The sequence below is a fragment of the Scyliorhinus canicula genome, chromosome 4 (assembly GCF_902713615.1).
Source record: "Scyliorhinus canicula chromosome 4, sScyCan1.1, whole genome shotgun sequence".
NCBI classification, from domain to species: domain Eukaryota; kingdom Metazoa; phylum Chordata; class Chondrichthyes; order Carcharhiniformes; family Scyliorhinidae; genus Scyliorhinus; species Scyliorhinus canicula.
Window position 1 is genome coordinate 22,056,454 of NC_052149.1, and position 22,501 is coordinate 22,078,954.

At 41.6% G+C, this 22,501-nt stretch overlaps 1 protein-coding gene across 13 annotated transcripts in view; it reads right to left on the reverse strand.

Annotated features, from left to right (window-relative positions):
* Positions 1-13,716, reverse strand: part of evi5a (ecotropic viral integration site 5a) — a 281,040-nt gene extending 267,324 nt beyond the window's left edge. For 11 of the 13 annotated variants that reach the window (XM_038793836.1, XM_038793830.1, XM_038793831.1 and 8 more), the window contains exon 1: positions 13,487-13,716. In XM_038793836.1, the coding sequence (XP_038649764.1) occupies positions 13,487-13,635 (149 nt within the window). In that variant the 5' untranslated portion in view covers positions 13,636-13,716. Of the gene's footprint in view, positions 1-11,425; positions 11,506-13,486 lie in introns of those variants that run through there. The other 2 variants (XM_038793837.1, XM_038793827.1) reach the window with 2 other exon arrangements.
* Between the last annotated feature and the right edge of the window lie 8,785 nt (positions 13,717-22,501).

The window sequence follows — 22,501 nt, forward strand, 5'->3', positions numbered from 1 at the left end:
CCGGCACGCTGACACGGTAGATAATACTGCTGCGTCACAACGCCATTTGCACATTCTCCCTGTGTCTGCGTGGGTTTCCTCAGAGTGTTCTAGTTTTCTCCCACAATCCAAAGATGTGCAGGTTAGGTTGGGTTATGGGGATAGGATGAGTGAGTGGCCTAGGGACCAGTGAGTGGTCGGAGGTAGAGAGCACTCTTTCGGAGGGTTGGTGCAGACTCGATGGGCCGAATTAACTCCTTGCATGGTAGGGATTCTATGGATTCTATAAATGATCTATAAAAAGTAGTCACAGCTATAATCTGACAGCAAAGTCAGTATGATATTTACAGAAATTGAAACAAGCTGTTTGTTGGTCTCTAAATCCTCCTCAAGTAAATAATATAGGACAGTGATAAACAGTTTTAAATTTTTAATAGCTGGGTGGGGCTGCTCTCACCTGGTTCCATTCTTGTTGATCTAATCATAGCCAGAATATCACTTGAAATGGCTTTCCTTCCTGCTTCCGCACTGTTAGCTCTGGTGTCCCCAAGGATCACGACCATCTCCCGCTTTCTTATGGACATGTGCCCTTTGTCGACATCATCCAAAAGTACACCATTTGTTTTTTTGTAAAACATTGACACCCAATTCTACCTCAGCACAATCTCTCTCGACTACTTTGATGCTGATTATTAGACTGGTTGTCTGATATCCAGTACTGAATGAACAGAAATTTACTCCAATTAAATATTGGGAGACCAAAGCCATTGTTTTAGCTCCTCGCTCCAAACTCCATCCCACTCACTGGCAACAGTCTGAGATTCAGCCAGTCTGTTCACAATCTTGGTGTTAAATTTGACCTTGAGCTTTCGAACGGATAGTTGCCACATCGCTGTCTATTTCATTCACAACATCGCCTGACTTTACCCCAATCTCAGCTCATCTGCTGTGAAGCCCTTATCCAGGCCTTCATTACCTCTCAATTTGACTATTACAATGCACTCCCGTCTGGTGTCCAACATTCAACCCTCCTCAAACTTGACACCATCCAAATCTCTACTGCACATATCTTAGTTCGCACCAAGTGCCATTCACCTATCAGCTCTGTGCTCACAGCCCTACACAAGTGCCAGCCACACAACACCTTGATTTTAAAATCCTCATACTTGCTTTTAAATCCCTTCCATGGCATCATCCTTCCCTGTCTGTAATCTTCTCTGGCCCCGCATTACATTTCATTGCCACAGTGACTACTACATTTCAAAAGTACTTGATTGGCTGGGAAGTGCTTTGTGATGTCCAGTGGTCATGGAGAGCTATTTGACTGTCTTTTTTTAAACATAAACCCTCCAAGGTATTTCTGCTTCTCGAGAGCATCTTTGATTTTAATTGATCCACCAATGGCCCGAGGCCCTGGAATACCCTCACTCCACCTCCCCATCCCTCACCTCCTGGAAACCCCTCAAAACCTTCATGTTTGGCCAAGTTTTAGGTCACCTGACTATGTGGTTCGTTGTTATATTTTGTATCATAATGCTCCGGTGATGCTCCTTAGGGGGTTTTATTATGTCAAATGTGCTAGAATGCACAATTTGGGCTGGTTTAGCACACTGGGCTAAATCGCTGGCTTTTAGAACAGACCCAGGCAGGCCAGCAGCACGGTTCAATTCCCGTACCAGCCTCCCCGAACAGGCGCCGGAATGTGGTGACTAGGGGCTTTTCACAGTCACTTCATTTGAAGCCTACTTGTGACAATAAGTGATTTTTATTTTCATGCCCTCTCTTCAAGGTGGTGATCCATGCTGGCATACAGTTCCACAATGAGCCGCAGGCCTTCACCCAAGTAGCCACTCAGAATCTAGACAAGTGCAATCAGACTATTCGACTGTGGATAAGGGAAGGAGCTTCACAGTTGATTCAAAATATGATTCTGAGGGCAGCACGGTAGCATTGTGGATAGCACAATTGCTTCACAGCACCAGGATCCCAGGTTCGATTCCACCTTGGATCACTGTCTGTGCAGAGTCTGCACATCCTCCCCGTGTGTGCGTGGGTTTCCTCCGGGTGCTCCGGTTTCCTCCCACAGTCCAAAGATGTGCAGGTTAGGTGGATTGGCCATGATAAATTGCCCTTAGTGTCCAAAATTGCCCTTAGTGTTGGGTGGGGTTACTGGGTTATGGAGATAGGGTGGAGGTGTTGACCTTGGGTAGGGTGCTCTTTCCAAGAGCCGGTGCAGACTCGATGGGCCGAATGGCCTCCTTCTGCACTAAATTCTATGAACATCCAAATATCTGCATTTCGGTTAGGTGTAATTATGAGATTTTCTCTGCTCACTCTCAATAAAGCTTCACTCTTATATATGGATGACACGCAGCCAGAAGATGGAATAACACAAACTCGGAAACCAAATCTACACTGAGGTGAATTTGCACCTAATTAGCCTGCTGTACAAGAGCTATTATTCTCTCTTGCTAACACACGTTAAAAGCGAACAACCCTGACGAGATACATCAAAACGATCTGAAATCAGACTGAACTTCAACAAATCATTAATATTCATTACATAGCTTAAACAATGCCAGGTCAGAGACTGGGTAGGTCTGTGACATGATCGGTGATATAAACCCGAAACAGAGATCAAATGAAACCACTGAACGAACAGGATATACAAAACATTAATATCTGGATATTACATTTAGGAGAAAGCATCATGTTAAAAACCTACAGAATAAAAGGTTATAAGTGCTAGTTTCCCCATTATCTTTTCATTTCTCTGGTTTCTGATTTTGTTGCAGCTCGGAAATAGACGGGAAACATTCAAATCTCAGTACCAGTCTAACAATTATGTGAAGATTTTTTTTCAAGCAAGCCTAACACCACCAGCTTAACTTGCGAAAACACGATGAGCTTAAATTTTTATTTAGTTTTGACCACATTAACAGAACCAGAGCAATTAAATCTTACATTGTCATTTCTATAGTAAAAGGAACTTGTGCTAATGTAGTATCTTTCACAACCTCCAGAGGTCTTGTCATCATTGGAAGCAGCAAACAACTTGTGCAAAGCTCGATCCCAGAAACAGCGCTTAAATAATTATCCAGACTGTCAGTTTTAGGTGCTGGCTAATGGGAAAATGCTGGCCAGGGCATTGGGGGAACTCCCTGGTCTTCTAGGCATCTTCTGGTCTTTCTGGGCAGCTCAGTAGCACAGTGGATAGCATTGTGGCTTCACAGCACCAGGGTCCCAGGTTCGATTCCCCACTGGGTCACTGTCTGTGTGGAGTCTGCCACGTTCTCTCTCTGTCTGCGTGGGTTTCCTCCGGGTGCTCCGGTATCCTCCCACAGTCGAAAGACGTGCAGGTTAGGTGGTTTGGCCATGCTAAATTGCCCTTAGTATCCAAAAACGTTTAGGAGGGTTATTAGGTTATGGGGATAGGGTGGAAGTGAGGGCTTAAGTGGGTCAGTGATGACTCAATGGGCCGAATGGCCTCCTAATGCACTGGATGTTCTATGTAATCTATGTATATAAATTAACTTTTTCTTTCTTTCAAATGGTGAGTTTTTTTGCAATCACCACGGTAATCATTTTTCTAAGAAGGCTGTAATTTCATTTACAAATAGATATTGACATATTGTTCCACATTGCAGTTTCATGAACTTCAATAACTGCCTACCCTTCCACAAATTATTAAAAAGATGCCGAGTGCATAATGATTTATATCAGCTCAGAACAGAATATTTGTTTAAATGTTCAAATCGCATTAAATGAAGAGCCCTTTCAAGAAATTGTCACACCAGCTACTTCAGTTAATACTTTTATTTACTTTCAAAACTGGTTATTTGAGCAGGACAACATTCAGCAAAACATCAAGAACGAGTCTCCAACTGGCCTCAGGTATTTGACAGAAAAATTGTCCACAACACACTCGCCAATCAACAGATCGTCTACTTATTGAAACCAATTATCCCTTCAAATAGTTCAACATGGGTCAACGGAGCAGGTGACATCCAAACTGTTTCTATTGTTCAGGATAATTTAACGCATTCGTCTCAAGTGCTTCTTACAATTAGTTTGTCGAGATCTGGGGGAAATCGGCTCTTAGACTCTGAAGTTTAGATCAGGAAGAGAAGTTTGTCAAACAAGTTGAAGAACAGGAATAAAACATTTTCAAGCATCCTGGTTTTTCTGGAAATATTTGCTGGATCAATTTAGATGAAAGTTTTCAATTCAAACACTGATTTAACTTTGGCCATTGTGTGCAGATGTTTTGGATTAACTTCTGGCAAGGCTGAAAGATGTCTCGTGTCACGCCATACCCATTTCAGAGCAGCATACTAACTGCCTATCCCCAATAACCTTTCACCCCCTTGTAAATCAAGAATATCTATCTGGCTCTGCTTTAAAATTATTCAAAGACTCGGCTGCCACCTTTTCAGGAAGAGACTCACGACACTCAGAAGAAAATTATTTAATCGCTGTTGGAAATGAGCGACCCTTTATTTTTAAACAGTGGTTCCGCAGTTCTAGATTCTCCAACAAGCGGAAACATCGCTCCACATCCACCCTGTCAATACCCCTCAGGATCTTCAAGGTTTAAATCTTACTCTTCTAAACTCGAGTAGTTCAAACCAAACCTCGCCAACCTTTCCTCATAAGATAACCTGTAAATCTTCTCAGCTGCTTCTAACGCATTTACATCTTTCCTTAAATAAGGAGCCCAATACTGTACAGTACTCCAGGTGTGGTCTCACCAAGGCCCTGTACAACTGAAGCAGAACCTCCCTACTTGTGTAAACAATTCCCCTCACAATAAACTATGACTTGTTATTAGCTTTCCTGATTATTACTTGCTGTGCCTGTATACTCACCTTTTGTGATTCATGCAATACGACACCCAGATCCCTCTGCACCTCAGAGCTTTGCAATCATTTAGATAATATGCGTTTTTTAATCCTTCCTGCCAAAATGGACAATTCACTTTTACTCACATTATACCCCATTCATAAAAGGGTGGTGGAAGTATGCAATTCTGTCGCACAATAAGTAATAGACACTAGCTCAATTCATAAATCAGCGATTGATGGACATTTTCCAGACAAGACTATAAAAGAATATGGAGTCACGGACAGAGTCAAGATACAGGTCAGGCAAGATCAGCAATTTAACCTTGGTTCAGCCACCTTGAGTTCTGGGTGCTGGGTCATAAAAAATGATATAGAGGCATGGGAGAGGGCACAGAGAAAAACATTCAAGGATAATATCAGACCAGCTTGGGTATACATATCAGGAAAGGAACAGGTTGGGTTGCTTTTCCCTCAAAAAGAGAAGGCTGAGGAAAAGAGATCATCAAAATTCTGAACAATTTTGGTGAGTGGATTTAGTGAATATTTCATCTTGTGGGGAAAAGTATAACTAGAGGCCATCAATGTAAGATACTCACTAAGAAATCCAACAGGAAATTCAGAACAAATTTCTTTACCCAAAAAATGTCAAGAATGTGGAACGCGCTGCTACAGGTAGTGGTTGAAGCAAATAATAAGTGCATTTCAGCGGGAGGTAGATAGACAAGTTATACTGAAGAAAAAGGAGATAGAGGAATCAGAATCCCTAGTGCAGAAGGAGGCCATTCAGCCCATTGAGTCTGCACTGCCCCAGACCCACTCCCCCACCCATCCCTGTAACCCCACCTAATCTTTGGACACTTAAGGGGCAATTTAACATGGTCAATCCACCTAACCTGCACATCTTTGGACCGTGGGAAGAAACCGGAGCACCCAGAGGAAACCCATGCAGACACTGGGAGAATAGTCACCCATGATCAGAATCGAACCCTAGGGCTGTGAGGTAACAGTGCTAACCACTGTGCCACCATGCTACCCCTTTACGATAGTAGATAATGAGAAAGCTCAAATGGCATATGAACATCAATGTTGACTGATTGGACCAAATGGTCTATTTCAGTGCTGTATATCCTATGTAATCCTACATGGAACCGGTTTGGAGGGGTGAATGACCTATTCCTATTGTGGTACTGCTCCCAGAGATACTCTTGCAAGTTTTTCTAATTCTATCCGACAAGCTAAAAACTATGAATATTAATGGATCTGAATAAGTTATGTAAACAAACAGAAAAAACAATGAATAAATATCGCTTCAAATGTTTAACTGATGGGGCTACTGCTCGAGTTCCAAATGAGTTTTTCCTGAAATTTATACTGCTCACTAACTCATTTTTATACGCTCATGAACACTATGTTGCAAAATACAAATGATGTAAATATATATTTCTCCCTCTGAGGTGCCATTCTTCGTGGGTGAACAAGACAGTGTTGCAACATGGTGAGTTTAATTTTTGGCCTTGCCCAATGAAGAATAAATATTTTTTGCAATAGTTATTTGGCATGCAAAACGGAGTGAAAAAATAATTTTGTCGCAGCTTTGTCCTGCTGAGCACAAGACAAACGCAAGAATAGCAATGTCAGGGGAAAACAACAACATTATGCTGTAGGAGAATGGAGTGTTGATTGGTTGGCAAGTGGACTCTGATTGATAGAGGTATTGCCATAGAGAATGCACCAGTTAATGGTGACTGGCGTTAACTGCCAAGCATTTGTTTGAAAATTTAAACCAGGCAGTGTGACTCTGATTGGTCAAATTCTGATTGGACATTGCCCCAAAGAATGAACCAGCGAATGGCTAACACTTAATTTGTTTAGCTGAAACAGGCGCAATGTATGCATCTGTTCTTTTTGTCTGCAAAGAACACAGTTCTGTGTAATGTGTAGTTTCCAGTGCATGCCAATATACCACACTGAGCCTGACTAACAATCTTAAATTGTTGGTCAGCATAATCTTTAGCACAATAAAGGTTATTTAGCGAATGTTGTCCAGTCACAGAATCACATCTAATGTTGGATAGCATATTTTCAGTTTTGCAAACATGGGTTGGTAGGGTACTGTATCTTGCCCGTTGCAAATAGTGGAAGGGGCCAATCTGGCAGTCTTAGGGATGTACTACTGCATAGCCATTAATAGGATGCTGTCGTCAACCCAAAAAGACGTTCTGCCTATCACACAAATGAGAAATGTGATGTATGAATTTCAGTGCTGGTGTGATACTAGGTAGATAGGCTAATGGAAAAGACATCCAGGGTTCCTGCTGTTGATTGTAAATGGTAAGAAATAGAGAATGGCTGAAAATGTAAGCACAGGCTAGTTAGTTATGGTCTGTACCTTGCCTGCTGTGAACAGCAGAAGGGACATGCTGTTTGATCTGCCAGACTTTATATGGTCTATATCCCTAGCATCACAATGGCACTGAAATTGCCATATCATATTACTCATTTGTGTGATAGGCCGAACGTCTTTTTGTCTTGAAGGCAGCATCATGTTAGTGGCCAATATCACTGGTGTATATTATGTCCCTTCCACTATTCGCAATGGGCAAGGTACAGACTGTACCCAACCAATCCATGCTTGCAAAACTGAAAACACCGTGTCAAACATTAGATGTGATTCGGTGATTGGACAGCATTTGTTACGTGATCCTCAGCGTGCTAGAAGTTGCGCTGACAACCAATTTAAGATTGTCAGCCAGGCTCAGGTGTGGTGTATTTGTATCCAATCGAAGCTACATATATTACACAAGACCCTGTTTTTTGCAGACAGAAAGAACATGTACACACATTGCGCCTGTTTCAGCTGAACAAAATAAGTGTTAGCGATTCGCTGGTTCATTCTTCAGGGAAATGCCTTGACCAGGGTCAAGCTCCTGGTTTAAGTTTTCAAACAATGCTTGACAGTTAACTGTCAGTCACATTAACTAAGCATTCTCCATGGCAATGCCTCTACCAATGCGTCCACATGCCAACTGACCAGCATTCTCTTCTCATACAGTATAAAGCTGTTGTTGCCCCTGACATTGGTACTCTGGTGATTGAGGAGTGCAAGACGAACAGCCTCGACAAAAGGTCATTTTTCAGCAATACTCAATTTCTCGACAATTGCAATGAACAGCAGGAACCCCGGATGTCTTCATCCTTAAACCAGGGATAGAGACCAACTCATTAAGTTATTTGTCACAGCTGAGATCAGTTCAGTGAGCATAGATTAAAGGTCAGACCTTTCTGATCTGAATGGATCAACCAATCACAGTACTGAGCCATGGGGGAGCTCACTCACCGTTTGCAATCATATACAACAGGCAGTTAGGTAGTTTACAGCGGTAAATGAAGGTTACTTTCGCAAAAGATCCGTTCTCCTTTTGCTTATGATGAGGTACAAGGAACAATCCCACTTCTATTACTATCTGCCAACAGGGCTGTGGTGTTGGAAACAAAAGTATCTCCCTTGTCTGAGAATGCAGGTTTGACTGACAACTTCAATTTTTGTCAGCACTTCCTTCTTTCCTAATGAAATGATTTTATCTTTCCATTCACTACAATGGTGAAAAGCTGCTGTTTAGATCATAAAGAACAATGCAATCAAATTCTCTGCACAGAAGATTTTTACCTTAAAGTGATTACTTGGTGGATTTCTCAGCAATCATAACTTCAAATTTGTACACTTGCCAAAGTGACTATGGTGGCATGAAATTTCAGATCCAAGGCAAGCATCATAGAGCACTCTTCAAACTTTATTAAATGCACTTAACGTTTTTTTAAAAGTTTACTTTACTTGAATATACAATTCTCAGTTTTTCTGATCCACAATTTGTGTTGTTCAAAAAAACCCCAGAAAACAGCCTCTAAATCAAACCTGCTGCGAATCATTTGCAGAGGCAAACACCAAGTTTACATTGCGTGCTGAAAAGATTAGACAAGTCCTTAAAATACACATAACCTGTACTATTATAAAAACATCATGCATCTATCACGGAATGGCACACAATGTTCTTTAGTCGCAAGCAACAATATTGTGAAGAAACCAAACATAAATCACAGCTGAAATATCACTTTTTCATGCGTGCACTATTCAGGACTGCTTCATTTTACAGGTTGTTGGTCAATATAAAAGGATATAGGCCATGCACGAGAGTTATTACATTTATTATTTACATTTATAATAAAATGCCCGAAAAGCACACACCAATAATGCATATGCAAAGTGTTTCTTCCAAAATGTTATTTTGTACTGGATGACATTTTGTTTTGGTCACAAAGCTGGCCGCAGTACAACTTATTCAAGTCAATATTGAACTTTAAAGGGGTGGCGCAGTGGTTAGCACTACTGCCTCATGGCGCTGAGCCCTCAAATTTTATCTCGACCCCAGATCACTGTCCATGCGGAGTTTGCACGTTCTCACTGTGTCTGCGTGGTCTCACCCCCACAAACCTAAAGATATGCAAGGTAGGTGGATTGGCCATACTAAATTGTCCCTTAATTGGAAAGAAAATTGGGTGCTTTAAATTTATTTTAAAAAGAAACAAAAACTGAACTTTAACTTCAGGCCAGTTTAGCTGATAAATCAATTGGACCAAGATTTTGAAATGTACATCTCAAGACAAGCCAGCAAAAATTGTTTTGTCAGCATAATTTCTCTGAAAGTATGAGAAATAAAAATTGCAAAACATTGCCCTGATGTTGCAGTCCTGTCACTGCAGCATTTCTAACTCAAATCAATTTAAATCAAAGATGTATAATTGCAAAATGGCATAGACCTTCCAAAGAACAGAAGCAGATGGAATCAGAGGCAGCTGCTCCAGCCAACAATCTGCCATCACCTCTATCCTCGACAACCAATGTCGTCACTGTGGAGAGCCTGCAAGGCTGAGAAGGGATCATAAACCACCTAATGACAGACTTAAGCACTTAACCCATGAGGAAAATTATTTGATACTGACATTGTTTGACAGTTGCGATGTGGATGACCAAATCAGTTTGCATAATGGATGGATGCAAAAATGGTCATCATGAATAAGTAGGTATTTTAGAAATTTCTCCATCAAAAGTGACTTGACGCTGCTTTACAGAAAAAATCTGACTCCTATCAGAAATTCTAGCTGTATGTCTTCAAAAGCTGTTTCAAATGGCTTGTTTCAGCCTCCCCTTGTCCTCAGACAAGTCTGCACTGCTTTAAATACAGTTATCTCTTAACTAACGTAGTGAGAGCAGAACTGTTTCAACATGCACACAGCTACAGCCAGATCAGAAAGAACTGAAAATACTTTTTCAAAAAGCCTGATACCTTAGTATTAAGATACCTTAGTCCAAAGATTGTTCTTTAGACCTTGGAAAATAGGAGACAGGTTTAGATAAAGGATCTGGATCAGCGCAGGCTGGGAGGGCCGAAGGGCCTGTTCCTGTGCTGTAATTTTCTTTGTTCTTTGCTCCACCCAGCAATGACATTATCTCACCAAGCTGAAATCAAATTAACTCCCCTTAATCAGAACAAAACTGCATTAGCCCAAGCTTTTTAACGATGCAACCCCTGGCTCCTAAGATATATTTCAACAAGATTTCTTTTCAAACATGACTGCAGCAGTTAAACAAACTCTAACCCATGCATTTAACCCTTACTTTACCAAATACTTATAATAGAATATAATCTGAAACTCCTACATTCATCACACCACCAATGGATCTCAAACCTTCCAAACCCTGAGAACATCCTTCCTCTCATAGTTCACAGCTAGGTTATTCAGCTAACACCTAATGTCCCAAACCAGACAACTGCTATATCATTCAAACACGTCAATATATGCTGAAGACCTCATTAAACTGTGATGCTAATGCAACATGAAAAACTTCAAAGCACCATCACGCAACCCTGTAATTTCCTACCCCCACAACCCCTTGTCCTGCATTAAATTTCAGATCTCACTGCTCCCGACTTCAAAGCTAACCCAAACCATTCAATTTTAAAGACAATTCCCAATGCACCATGCTCCTGGTAAAAACTAGTCAAACTCACACCTTTAATTCTGCCTTGCCAGTTATCCGTCCGAGACTTTTCTCCTTATCGCATTCTCTCTCTGCCTTAGATGCATGCACACAACCGACCTCACTCCAATTATTTTTGTAAAAATAACTGTTTAGCTGCAATGAATGCTGTTAAGCAACATATATGCAAGTTAAAAAAGACATCAGTTACCATACTGAATAAAATCGCAGAAAAAAATAAACACACTGATTACAAAATGAAGGACTGTTCACCAAATAATGAAGACATTTTCATAAATAAATTGATATAGGAGCAAACAAACAAAATACAATCAATCAATTAAATTAGGCTTCTATTAGCATTCGGAACTTTATTTTTAAAAATTCTTTATGAGCAATAGTTGTGTGTGATTAACTGCTGTATAGTTAAGAAAAAGACAAGAATACCAGTCAACATGATCAACTTGCTGGGATTTACATTTGTAGCGTACATTTCGGCAAGATATCAGTAACGTTCACTTTTTTTTCCAAAGGAAAATCCTTTCTACCGAAAGTTAAAACTTACCTTGTGAGGTTCATAATTTTTCAGTTTGTCCACCATGTGAAAATCGACTATCACATAGTCCAGCTAGGTTAAGCAAATAACATTCTTGTTCCTCTATCTGGGGTTTAAACAAGTGAAAGCCCTCCCCTTGACCTTGTGTGATAAGCCAGAGCATTTTTTTACAAATATTGGATGCTCTGATAATTTTGGGATAGCATTAAATTGGCATGAATGAAGAGAACTCACTAAGTCAATGCCAGACTCGCCCTCCACATGATTTTGCCAGACCAAGGCAAACACTTTGGCTAAAAGCAGAGTAGGGACAAAGGGATGTTTTCCATATTGGAGCAAGTAGAAAGCAGCGTTCATCAAGGATCAGTGCCAGGTCTTACTTTAGTGATTTAAACATAGGAATAAGTAGCTCTATATCAACATTTAAAGATGGTACCAATCTGAGCTAAAGGATTAGCTGTAAAGCTAACAGCTAACTGGCAGCCCATAATTAAAGATGAGAGTTTGAAAAGTTTTTACGAGCAGCACACACCCATTGGGGGTATCTTAACAGCGAGGAAGAATGCAACATAATCAAAGACAGAACGTGGGCAGCACAAGTGATTAGCACTGTGGCTTCACAGTGCCAGGGTCCCAGGTTCAATTCCCTGCTGGGTCACTGTCTGTGCAGAGTCTGCACGTTCTCCCCGTGTGCACATGGGTTTCCTCCAGGTGCTCCGGTTTCCTCCCACAGTCCAAAGATGTGCAGGTTAGGTGGATTGGCCATGATAAATTGCCCTTAGTGTCCAAAAAAGGTTTGGGGGGGTTATTGCGTTACAGGGATAGGGTGGGAGTGAAGGCTTAAATGGGTTGGTGCAGACTCGATGGGCCGAATGGCCTCCTTCTGCACTGTATGTTCTATGTCAAGACATTAGAAAACTTGCAGACCATGCAGTTCAATAGCAAAGAAACTTGAACGAACATAAATATGAGATGATGTAAACTGAATGGGTAGAAGAGCAAAGGAATCTGGAGATACATATGATAAAATTGTACCACCGCAGATCAGCAAAGCAATTCAAATGTCAAGAGCATTAGGATTTATTTTGAGGGTTCAAAAGTAATTAAATATTAAACTTGCATAGTCAGGTCATACTAGGCACTGTGTTAAGTTCTGGCCTCAGTGCTATAAAACGGACATAAAGGCACCAAAGGAAATACAAAAAGATTGACAAGGATGGTACCAGAATTAAGAGATTACAGCTATTGGGAAAGCCTGAACAAACTGGGGCTTTTGTCTTTGGAAAAGGAAAGATTTAGAGGAGATTGACAGGTGTCTTTCAAATTATGAATGGGTTGGACATGGCAGATTATGGAGAAAATACTTCCGCTTTTTAAAAGTTCAAAACTAAGTGCCACAAGTGCAGGATAGTTACTAGCTACGAGAAATAAATTAAAAATAAATTTAGAGTACCCAATTCTTTTTTCCTAATTGAGGAATAATTTAGCGTGGCCAATCAGTCTACCTGCACATTTTTTGGGTTGCGGGGATGAGACACATGGAGAGAATGTGCAAACTCCACACGGACAGTGATCCGGGGCCGGGATTGAACCCGGGTCCTCGGCACCGTGATGCAACAGTGCTAACCACTGCGCCACTGTGCTACCTCTTTGCGATATTTTACCAATTCTTTGTAATCCTGAAATTCCAATGCCAAATCTAAAAATCCTGCAAAGCACTGCCCTGCAGATGGATTTGCAAGCCAGACGCAAAAATGAGCTATGATTTCTACATGCCCCAAGGGCACAAGTCATTCAAATTACATTTGATACTAATAATATAATTTCCAGATATTTTGCTGTATATTGCTGAGAGAGTAATCTGTGAATGCAAACATCCAGCTGCTCCAACAAATAAGCACTGATCTCACTTGTTCATATCCTGCACAGTGGGCAAAACTGGGTGGGTTTAAAAAAGGAAAATAACCATTAAAGTAACAAAAATGAAATTCTAACAGTTTATTTTAGTTTTCTGTATAAAACTAATTTACTTACAAAAACCTTTTATTCAGGTTTCAGGGCAGAACCCACCTGTTCTGTTCTTCTAGCTTAGCAAGAAGCTCCAAGTCATCAGGACTGAGAGTGGATGGTGACTCTGGTGAAAGTGCCGGTGTGGAGAGTGTCGTCGATGAAGATGTAGTGTGCAGCGAAGCAGATGGGCTCGCCACCTGACTAGCCATTTGACTGACAGTGTGAGACACTGTGCTCTTCACCCATGAGAGAGTAGAACTCAACTTCTCTGCAACCTTGTCTGTCGCCACCTGACAAAGAAAGTTTACAATTACATTATACAGTATACCTTCAGCTTAATTAGCAATAGATTTTCTGAAGTATTGCTTTGTTTTGAATTTGCAACGTCAGTTATGTTGAGAAATATACTGGCTTTATAAATGTAGCTTCCGGACCTTGCATTAGGCCTCTTTTGTCCTACTCTTCAAAGCAATTCTTTTATTGGCATGACAAATTTTACATCTGCACGCACTTCCTATCAAACATTTCCATCTTCATGCCCTTATTTATACTAAAATCTGTCTATATAAAAATATCAAAATGAGCTGGAATGGAACATGTGGCAGCCCACATCATTCATCAGATATGTCTGCTTACAGGCCATCTCATGCTGTCATATACACTAGCATTTATACTTCCCCATGATTGTGATCTCAACTCGGCTTTCCTATCTGCCCCCTGTAACCTTTGACTCCCTTGTCACCAAGAATCTATCTGACAAGGCCCTAAAAACATTGACTGACCCTGCCTCTACTGCTTTCTCGGGAAGAACATTCCACAGACTAATAATAATAATAATAATCATCACTTATTGTCACATGTAGGCTTCACTGAGGTTCCTGTGAAAAGCCCCGAGACGTCACATTCTGGCATCTGTTCGGGAAGGCCGGTACGGGAATTGAACCCGCGCTGCTGGTCTTGTTCTGCATTACAAGCCAGCTGTTTAGCCCTCTGTGCTAAACCAGCCCTAAGACGAATGACGCTCAGAGAAAAAAAAATTCTCACCTTTGATTAAATCGAAGATCCTTTACTTTTAGGCTGTACCTCCCCTAGTTCTAATCTCACCCATTCGGGGAAACATCCTTTCAGCATCCACCCTGACAAGCCCCCTTATATACTTCAATAAGATCACCTCTCATTCTTCTAAACTCTGCAAATGCTGGAAATCGGAAAACAGAAAACGCTGAAAAATTCAGCAGAACTGGCAGCATCTGTGGAGAGAGAAGAAAAGTTAAATGTTTCGAGTCCTGCTCTACAGAAAAAGTCAAATGGACTCAAAACGTTAACTCTTTCTCCATAGATACTTCCAGACCTGCTGAATTTTTCCAGCATTTTCTGGTTCTATTTCATATCATGTTGACTCTGTTTGATCACACAGATTTTCTAAGTACCATGCTATAACTTCCTTCATATTAGATTCTAGAATTTTTCCTTTGACAGATATTAAGCACATCAGTCACATCCACAGCCCAGCTGACAAGAGCAACAAAGCCCTAACCACGGTTGTGTGCTTGCTTGATGCAGACACACAGCATGGAAGAGCACCAACTTTTAGGAAAACCAGAGAGGATTGGCAAAACATATGCGTCCTGGTCTCAAGAGGCAGGGTTGATATTCAGCCCAGTCCGAGGGGGACAGAGAGTAGAATCATAGGGGTCTGCATCTGCAAAGGAGAATGAAGTGGAGCATCGTAGTTAACTGTGGCACCTGGGTTATCAAGCAGAGAGAGTGCTCCTCTGGTTGAGCAGTTGCTAGCAAACCTCTCCCAGGAAAATGTGCAGGCCACAATCATCCTACAGCTCTTACACTAGTGTAATCCTCATTGTCAACTGTGGAGATGATCTTGGTCCCCGAGGGACATGCTGCAACCAAGCTCCAACAGACACACAATTTATGCAGGACTCATATCGAGCATCATCTTCCAATGACTTAGCTAGCACTTACACAATCACAAGGAGACAGCTACCAGTAGTTTGATCACATTTACTCCAAATTCCCCCTCAAAGCAGAATCAGTTCATATGACCTCTGAATCACAGACCTTGCCTTCATGGCGAGGTCAGTTCAGTTTCCAAGCTTCAAGACACAGGCCTACTAACTCTGTACTTCTTTCAGGTTGTCCATGATCATCAAGAACAGAAGAATGGCCCATTAGCAGGGTTTACAATGCTTTTATTTTCCTAATGTAAAGCATCAAGTGGGGCTCCTGAAAGTAGTTAATAACAAGACTCCGTACGGCAAACTGGCAATGAATGGCTACCAGAACTGAAAAGATTAGAAACAATAACTCGCAAAATAATTCCCAGGCTGCTGCGGAAGACTTCGTAGCTCAAGTAGTTCCTTCTTTGGGCTCCTCAGTTTGAGTCAGAGGAGCAATAAACCAAGCCACCCATGCCATTATTTTTTTTTAGAAAATATTTTATTGAAGCATTTGTAATTTTCACAGTTTACCGTTTAACACTTTAACATTCCTTAAACAACCGCGCAGGCCGACACACACATAAAAAACAACGCCCACTACCATGCCATTATTTTTCATATAACCACCTGTATTGCAAAGAAATGCATAAATTTAGCAGATTATAGATTGCCAGCGGCAGTTAATTAGGACAATCTATTAAGAGAAGAACAACCTGTATCTATATCGTGCCTTTCATGACCACAGGATATCTCCAAATGCGTTGTAGTGCAGTCAATTATGTAAGAAACATGGCAGCCATATTGCGTGCAAAGTCCCACAAACACCGGAGCAACACCAGATAGCCTGTTTTAATTATGCTGATTGCGGTATCCATGTCAGTCAGGACACCATAGAAAACTCCCTTATTCTTCTTCAGAGATCGTGCTATTTGGTCTTTTACATCACCTGTGAGGGGACTCCCAGAGTGCTGCACTCGGTGAAGTGCTCAAGTCTCTGGAGAGGCACTTGAACTCCACCTTCAGGGGCGAGATTGCTGCCACTGAACCACAGCTACTGCACCTGAGCACCTTAAAGAGGGCAAAAACAGCCAGGCACTGATGGACAGTGGTCATGTATGAACATCTATTCAGAACAGGAATAGTGTAATTCTATATTCCATCACACTCCTGACTTGTTCCTTGAAGACGGGGGACATGCTTTGGGGAGTCAGGAGGCAAGTTTCTCACCACAAGATTTACAGTCTCTGACATGCCCTTGCAGCCATGCTATTTAAAGCTGGTCCAGTTCAATTTTTAGACAATGGCAACCCTCAGCCACGTTAATGGTCAGGCATTCAGTGACGGTAATGCCATTGAATGTCATGGGTGATGTTTAGATTTTCTCTTGTTGGATATGGTTCTTTCCTGACACTTGCGTGGTGCTAATGTTACTTGCAAGCCCAAGCCTGAATCTTGTACAGGTCTTGTTGCATGTGGACATGGACTGCTTTGGTACCCGAGGAGTTACAAATGCTACCAAATACTGTGCAATCATCAACAAACGTCCCTGCTTCTAACCATCTGATTGACAAAAGATCAGTGATGAAACAATTCAAGACATGGACACAGAACACAAAAGCAACTCCTGCAACAATGCCTTGGGGCTGAGTTTATTGGCCTGCAACAATCACAACCACCCTCCTTGTGACAAACATGACACAACCCTGTGGAGAGCTCCCCCCTCCCCCCCCCCCCCCCCCCCCCCCCCCCCCATAATTCCCATCGACTTCAATTTTGCAGTCAAGTGCTAGCTTGATGCCGAGGGTAGTCACTCTCATCTCACCTCTGGCATGCAGATTGTAGGCGAGTGAAAGAAGAGTTACCACTTCAGCAAAGTAGCAAACAGCAACCAATGCCAATAGGTCTACAGCCTAGCATGTGCGCAAAACTTTGGGAGGAACAAAATTGGAGAGGTTGGAAACAACACAAAGCGAGGGCAACTATCCAGAGAGAGAGAGAGAGAGAGAGAGACACACACACACACAATCAGATGTAACTCAAGCATAATTGAAAATAAACAGGTCTGAAAAATAGGAGAGTTGAATGGCCCTCTAGTAAAGTGACACTTAAAAATAGATCAGTCAAAATTAGAAGCTTCTTTCTCGGAAAGCTATCTCCCAATATACCACACCGATAATGCTCAACTCAAAGAAACAAAGTTGCCAATGGTAAATGCTCCATACGTCTACCAGGTCACAGTCTTAATAATATAACTTTCCGTTCTCATCACTTTATATCAACATAAAAATGGATAAAAGGTTATGGCACACAAAGGAGCAAATTTGGGGAGAGTGAGGAATGTTATGATCAAACATTTGCTAATTTTAATTTGAGGTTTTCTTATGACCAGAAGTTAGAAACTAACATTTTCCTTCTGCATATACAAATCGCAACTTTGTAATTAAAATTTTAAGAAGTCTATATACAAAATTAATGCTGAATCTCAACTTTCAGGCAACAAACTGCAAATAGAAAGTTAAAAGAAAATATTGTGAAACCAGGTCCAGTTTAGACATCTAGGTATTATTTTTAGTTCAAGAATGTTGCAACTATGCAGTGTGTTGGTGGCCGTACCGTGATCATAATCCCACCTCGCTACCGGCAAATATACTCAACTTGTCATTTATTTCCATTGTAATTTTTTTTTAAATTAAGACAACATGTGCTCTAAATTTTAGGCAGTATATTTTTCTCCAATTGAAAACCAGGAAAGCATCTGCAAGAGCAATATTAAAAATAATAGCTTTTTGTAGTATAGAACTTGAGGATTGCTGAAAAGAGAGACAGGTTAAAGCTTTTTGCCTTGCCCTTATCAGGGCATTTGCAAGACGAACGAATGTAAAGGGAACAACAATTTATACTTCATGAGAAGAGAATACTAATTGGAGAGTATCTGTTAAGTGACTATAGCCTAGTCTATTCCTAAGGTTCAAAATAATCTTGCAACTGGTTGATTTGATTTTGATTTGATTTATTGTCGCATGTACCGACATACAGTGAAAAGTATTTTTCTGCAGCCGAGGGAATTTACACAGTACGTACATAGTAGACAAAAAGAATAATCTTCTCTCTAATACCAGCTGCTGCTACTTGGGGGTCCCTGTAGCTCATAAGTGGGCCTCACTTCACAAGTTAAATTATTCAGGCTTCATCAGAGGTGTCAGGGCAGATCTGCAGAGGTTAAGTAGCCTCCCCTCTGTCCCTGGCAAGTTGGACCCAAACAATTAAAATGAACATACAAAAAGAGAAAAAGTTCTGGAAAGTATGTCCTATTTACTTGCCCAAATCATTTTTTTAAGGTTAACAAATTGATTTCAGCTTCATCTGGGTGGGTAAATGTCCCAGAGTCAGCAGGGAGGCGAGCGGGTGGTGAAGATCAAGGTGAAATAGGAAGGGCAGTTGGGGAGTATGGAGTGAAGCACTGTGTAGGGTAAAAGGGACCTCTCTTGTGCAAGGATGAGCCTGATTCAGTTTAAGGTGGTGCATAGGGTGCATATGCATTTGCACCACCCAAGTGCCAGGCAACCATCTCCAAAAATATAATCTAATCATTAACCCTTAACATTCAATAGCATTACCATTGCTGAAGCCCCACTATCGGCATTCTGGGGGTTACCTTTGATCAGAAATTGAACTGGACTAGCCATATAAATACTATAGTTACGAGGACAGAGGCTTGGAATTCTACAGCAAATAACTCACCTCCTGACTCCCCAAAGCCGGTGCGCCGTGTACGAGGTACAAGTCAGGAGTGTGATGGAATATTCTTCACTTGCCTGGATGAGTGCAGCTCCAAGACATAGGTTCCACACTATCTAAGACAAAGCAACCTGCTTGACTTGCACACAATCCACCAACTTAGAATGTATACCCCCTCCACTACTGATGCACAATGGAAGCAATGTGTATATACCATCTACAAGATGCACGCAGCAACTCATCAAGGCTCCTTCATGGCACCTTTCAAAACTATGATCTCTACCACCTTGAAGGACTCGGGCAGCAAATGCATGTCCACATACTGCGAACAAAATAATATAATTGCTGATTTAAAATTTATTTTCTTTGATGCATTGTACAAGGGTAAAATACTTTGCCTCCAGTTGCAGGCAAAACGCTGACGATTTTTAACTCTGGTGTTCCGTGCCATTTCCTCACAAATTTGGAAATTTAAGTTATATCTCCACAACATAACATAAGACAAGGAGTAGACCATCGAGCTCTTCAGCCCTACTCAGACATTCAGTGGCTGATCTTCTACTTCAATGCCATTTTTCTGCATTATACCCGTATCCCTTGATGACTTGAAAATATAGAAATTTACTGATCTGTCCTCAACATACTCAATGACTGAGCCTCCATAACCCTCTAGGGGAGAGAATTCCAAAGATTCATACCCTCCAAAGTGAAAACATTCCTCCTCCAGAGGATAATCAAGAAAAGCACAAAAATTCCAATGATTTTATACAGAACAGGCTACATCAAACAATCTGAGTTATAAAGCTCTTTAATTAATACAACGTCCCAAGGCACTTCACACGTGTTACAGAACAAAATTGGACACGAGAAGAGGTAGGTTTTAAGAGAGAGAGCGCGCGAGCAATGTGGTGGTGGTGCAATCAAAATCAGAGATCCTCAAGAGGCCAGAATTAAATGAACACAGGCTTGTAGAGTTGCACGAGATTACAAAGATAGGGAGGGACGCGGGGAGGCTTAAGGCATTGCTTGACTGGGAACCAATGTATGTCAGCAAACGCAGGAATGATAGGTGAACAGGACTTGAGGATTAGAATGTGGACAGCATTTTGGTTGGCCCCAATTTACAGGGGGAAAGAAATGAGGACAGTTTAAAGTGTGTTGGAAAAACCAAGTCTGGTCTCGAGGTAACAAAAATGTAAATGAGTCTCTGGCTATAATTAGATAAATAAGAATGGGACCAGGGCTGTCCACTGCTTGTAATTATTAGTTAAATAGCTCATTTGCGTATATAAAAATCAACAAAATAAGATTTACATAGAGCCTCTGATGCAAATAAGCATCCTAACAGGCTTCAAAATGTAATCTGGAAAGCAAAAGATCAAGGCAAAACCAAAGGAATAGTAACCAATAGCTTGATGAAACAAGTTATTTGTTTAAGGAAGGTCTTTTGAGGACGAGGTCAGAAAACAGGCAGAAATATTTTATGAGGGAATACCAAAACGTGGGATCTAGATAGCAGAAGCAGAATTACTGATGCTGCAGCAAATCATAGAATTATAGAATATAATGGAAGGAGGCCATTCAGCTGAGCCTGCGCCATTTGTTTCCAAGAGCACTCCAGTTCGTCCTCCGAAGGTTCAGGAAAGGCAAGAGCTGGACGAACACATGCTTTGCCACATATTGGATAAAGTGACAAGTAACAATATACTAATAATCTTTACTAGTGTCACAAGTAGGCTCACATCAACACTGCAATGAAGTTACTGTGAAAATCCCCTAATTTCCACACTCCAGCGCCTGTTCGTGTACACTGAGGGAGAATTCAGATTGTCCCAATTACCTAACAGTATGTCTTTCGGGACTTGAGGGACGAAACCCAGAGGAAACCGACTCAGACAGGGGGAGACGTGCAGACTCCGCACAGTGACCCAAGCCAGAAATCGAACCTGGGACTCTGGCGCTGTGAAGCAACAGTGCTAACATGCAGCCCAGAATTAATAGACTGGCAGTGGTGCACTATCTCAATGATAATATGACGGAATTTGGTATCGATTTTGTGTGGTTGAAGGGAGAACCGAATACCAAGGTTTCAAATTTAAATATGGCACACTTCAAAAGAGAAAAATTGACCATAATAAACTATAGAATTGCTAATAGGTAAATCTGCAGACACAAGTGTTCAAATGGACCTCCTCAGCCTTAGAACATAGAACAGTACATCACAGAACAGGCCCTTCGGCCCTCGATTATGTGCTGAGCATTGTCCGAAACCAAGATCAAGCTATCCCACCACCTGTCATTCTGGAGTGCTCCATGTGCCTATCCAATAACCGCTTGAAAGTTCCTAAAGTGTCCGACTCCACTATCACAGCAGGCAGTCTATTCCAAGAACCTACCTTGGACATCCCTCCTATATCTCCCACCCTAAACCTTATAGTTCTGCCCCCTTGTAACAGCTACATCCACCCGAGGAAATAGTCTCTGAACGTCCACTCTATCTATCCCCCTCATCATCTTATAAACCTCTATTAAGTCACCTCTCATCCTCCTCCGCTCCAAAGAGAAAAGCCCGAGCTCCCTCAACCTTTCCTCATAAGACCTATCCTACAAAGCAGGCAGCATCCTGGTAAATCTCCTTTGCACCCTTTCCAATGCTTCCACATCCTTCCTATAATGAGGTGACCAGAACTGCATACAATAATCCAAAAGTGGTCTCACCAGGGTCATATATAGTTGCAGCATAACCCCACGACTCTTAAACTCAAGCCCCCTGTTAATAAAAGCTAACACACTATAAGCCTTCTTATGCGGGCAGATAGATGCGGGCAGGTTGTTTCCACTGGCGGGTGACAGCAGAACTAGGGGACATAGCCTCAAAATAAGGGGAAGTAGGTTTAGGACTGAGTTTAGGAGGAACTTCTTCACCCAAAGGGTTGTGAATCTATGGAATTCCTTGCCCAGTGAAGCAGTTGAGGCTCCTTCATTACATGTTTTTAAGGTAAAGATAGATAGTTTTTTGAAGAATAAAGGGATTAAGGGTTATGGTGTTCGGGCCGGAAAGTGGAGCCGAGTTCACAAAAGATCAGCCATGATCTAATTGAATGGCGGAGCAGGCTCGAGGGGCCAGATGGCCTACTCCCGCTCCTAGTTCTTATGTTCTTATGTTCTTCACGGCTCTATCCACTTGAGTGGCAACCTTCAGAGATCTGTGGACCTTCTTGGTCTGTCTGCAGCCTCTCCATTATCCAGCTGGGTGAGACTTCACACACCTGGGTCCTGGGTCCATTCTTACCTATTCTGTAACCAGAGCAATGGCTTCTCTTCCCACTCCTGCACTATTACCTTTGGTGCCACCAAGGGTCTATCTTTGACCTGCTCC